Source organism: Gossypium arboreum, chromosome 4 (genome assembly GCF_025698485.1).
Source record: "Gossypium arboreum isolate Shixiya-1 chromosome 4, ASM2569848v2, whole genome shotgun sequence".
Classification (NCBI taxonomy): Eukaryota; Viridiplantae; Streptophyta; class Magnoliopsida; order Malvales; family Malvaceae; genus Gossypium; species Gossypium arboreum.
Genome location: NC_069073.1, coordinates 95,496,022 through 95,498,581, shown reverse-complemented (window position 1 = coordinate 95,498,581; position 2,560 = coordinate 95,496,022). Strand labels below are relative to the sequence as shown.

The 2,560-nt window shown below is 38.4% G+C and overlaps 1 protein-coding gene across 1 annotated transcript; it reads left to right on the top strand.

Annotated features, from left to right (window-relative positions):
- Positions 1-467: 467 nt before the first annotated feature.
- LOC108459830 (UDP-glycosyltransferase 73D1-like) lies at positions 468-2,250 on the top strand. The gene has a single exon (XM_017759228.2). It carries the CDS (start codon positions 595-597, stop codon positions 2,059-2,061), a length of 1,467 nt encoding a protein of 488 aa, XP_017614717.1. The 5' UTR covers positions 468-594; the 3' UTR covers positions 2,062-2,250.
- Positions 2,251-2,560: the final 310 nt, after the last annotated feature.

Here is a 2,560-nt window from a genome sequence, read left to right as displayed (position 1 = left end):
AGAATATTGTTGGATCATCATAATGTAAATTAAAATCTAATATAATTAGTTAACAGTAAGAATTTTGGGATTAATTTCAGCATAGGACAATCTTAGGAAAAAAATATTTATGAAGAAGAAGGAAATAACGCGAAAGCTTCTTGATGTAATTGATTGAAGAAAGCGACAAAAAATGTTATCAACATCAAATCTGATATAAAACGAGGAAATAGAAGCTTAAAGACCAACCAATCTATCATCAGAGCTATGATTAGCGTGGTTGCCGGGGTAAAGCCACAAGGCCGACAAGTTGACTAATTCAACACCAAACATAGGGCATGAGATGACTTAATCAAACACAAAATCCAAGTCAAGTCAATTATATATATATTAGTTAGATAGATATTGATAGAAAAAATGAAGTAAACGATATTATACATACTAATTATTTAACATTCCCTTTTAACTAATATATATTTGGACTTATTCAAAGTCAAGCTCACCTTATAAGACCTGCAATTGGTAAGAAACATTCAAAAAAACGTATAGACGTGATATTAAGAACAAAATTTAGGTGACCAACTCGACTGGCCAAAGTTGGAATTGTTCGTCTCAATGGCCGAGCAACTACACTTCGTGTTGATCCCGCTCATGGCGCAAGGTCATATGATTCCTATGATTGACTTGGCCAAGCTTCTTGCAGAACGAAGGGTGATGGTAAGCTTAATCACTACGCCCCACAATGCGTCCAGGTTCGACTCGGTCATCCAACGAGCTACCCAATCAGGGCTTCAGATCCAAGTAGTGAAAATCCCATTTCCATGCCGGGAAGTCGGACTCCCTGTGGGATGCGAGAACCTTGACACTTTGTCTTCCAGGGATCTATTGAAAAGGTTCTACAATGCACTCGGAATGTTGCAAGAACCATTGGAACGATTCCTGGAGCAACAAAAGCCGCTTCCCAGCTGCATAATATCAGATAAGTGTCTTTCCTGGACTTCCAAAACTGCTGAAAGGTTTAACGTTCCCAGGATTGTTTTCCATGGGATGGGCTGTTTTTCATTGCTGTGCTCTCACAATGTGAAGCTTCACAAGACTCATCTTTCGGTTGCTTCGGATACGGAACCGTTCGTGGTGCCGGGATTGCCACAAACGGTGGAGATAACAAGGGCTCAACTTCCTGGAGCATTTGTTAGTCTGCCAGACCTGGACGATGTTCGGAACAAGATGCAAGAGGCCGAAATGAGTGCTTTCGGTGTTGTCATAAACAGCTTCAATGAACTAGAGCAAGGGTGCGTGGAACAGTACCAGAAGGCTATAAAGAAAAAGGTTTGGACCATTGGACCGGTTTCTTTATGCAACAAGATGAACTTGGACAAATTTGAAAGAGGAAACAAAGCATCGATCAAGGAACAAAAATGCATGAAATGGCTCGACTCGAAGGAACCAAGGTCAGTTATTTACGCTTGCCTGGGTAGCCTATGCCGTCTAGTTCCAGCACAACTAATAGAACTGGGGTTAGGTCTAGAAGCATCACAACAACCATTCATTTGGGTAGTCAAAACAAGCGATGAAAGAGCTGAGGAGCTAGAGAAGTGGTTTTCAGAGCAGAAATATGAGGAGAGGATCAAAGGGAGGGGGCTTTTGATCAAGGGTTGGGCTCCACAAGTTCTTATCTTATCCCACCCTGCAATAGGAGGGTTCATAACTCACAGTGGTTGGAATTCAACCATAGAATCTGTATGCTCCGGGGTTCCAATGATAACATGGCCTCAATTCTCGGAACAATTCTTTAACGAAAAACTCATCGTCCAAATTCTGAAGATCGGAGTTGGGGTTGGGGTTGAAGTCTCCGTTAGATGGGGTGAAGAAGAGAAACTGGGGGTGTTGGTGAAGAAACATCAAGTTGAGAAAGCCATAGATATGTTGATGGATGGCGGTGAAGAAGGCGAAAACAGAAGAGTTCGAGCACGAGAGCTTGCTGAAATTGCAAGGAAGTCTCTGGAAAACGGTGGATCATCTTACTGCAACATGTCACTCTTAGTGAGAGACATATTGGAGGAAATCACTAAGTCTCAGTAACACCCTCCATCTGCAGGTTTAATTTAAACGTTCGTAAACCATTACAAAAGGTTGGATTTCCTCTTTTCTTTTCTCTCGGAAGGCCTTTGAATGTATAATTGCGAGTAACCTCTAAACAATTTCTATTTTAATACCTTCATTATTGTTGAAGTAATCTTCTTTTCTATGTAAGTTCAAGTGATCTTCAAATCGTTCTTTCTTATCTACTATACTACTACTACTACTATTATTATTATTATTGTTATTATTATTAAAAGTTCAAGTAAACTTGCGTTGCACAAGTTCAAATATTATTTAAATACTAAATTAGATTTTTCTAGTGTTAGATGAAATGTTATAGATATATTATATTCTCAAAAGAAAAATTTAGGTTCAAATTTTGAAAACAATATTATTGAAAAGAATAATAAAAATTCTAAAAGAATTAATCTATTCCCATATTAAGGTTTGGACTTTTTTATACTTAAGTTATTCTTTAAACTTGACAGTTATTATTACA

Coding starts and splice junctions, on each gene's coding strand:
- LOC108459830 (XM_017759228.2), top strand. CDS start 595: ATGGCCGAGCAACTACACTTCGTGTTGATCCCGCTCATGGCGCAAGGT.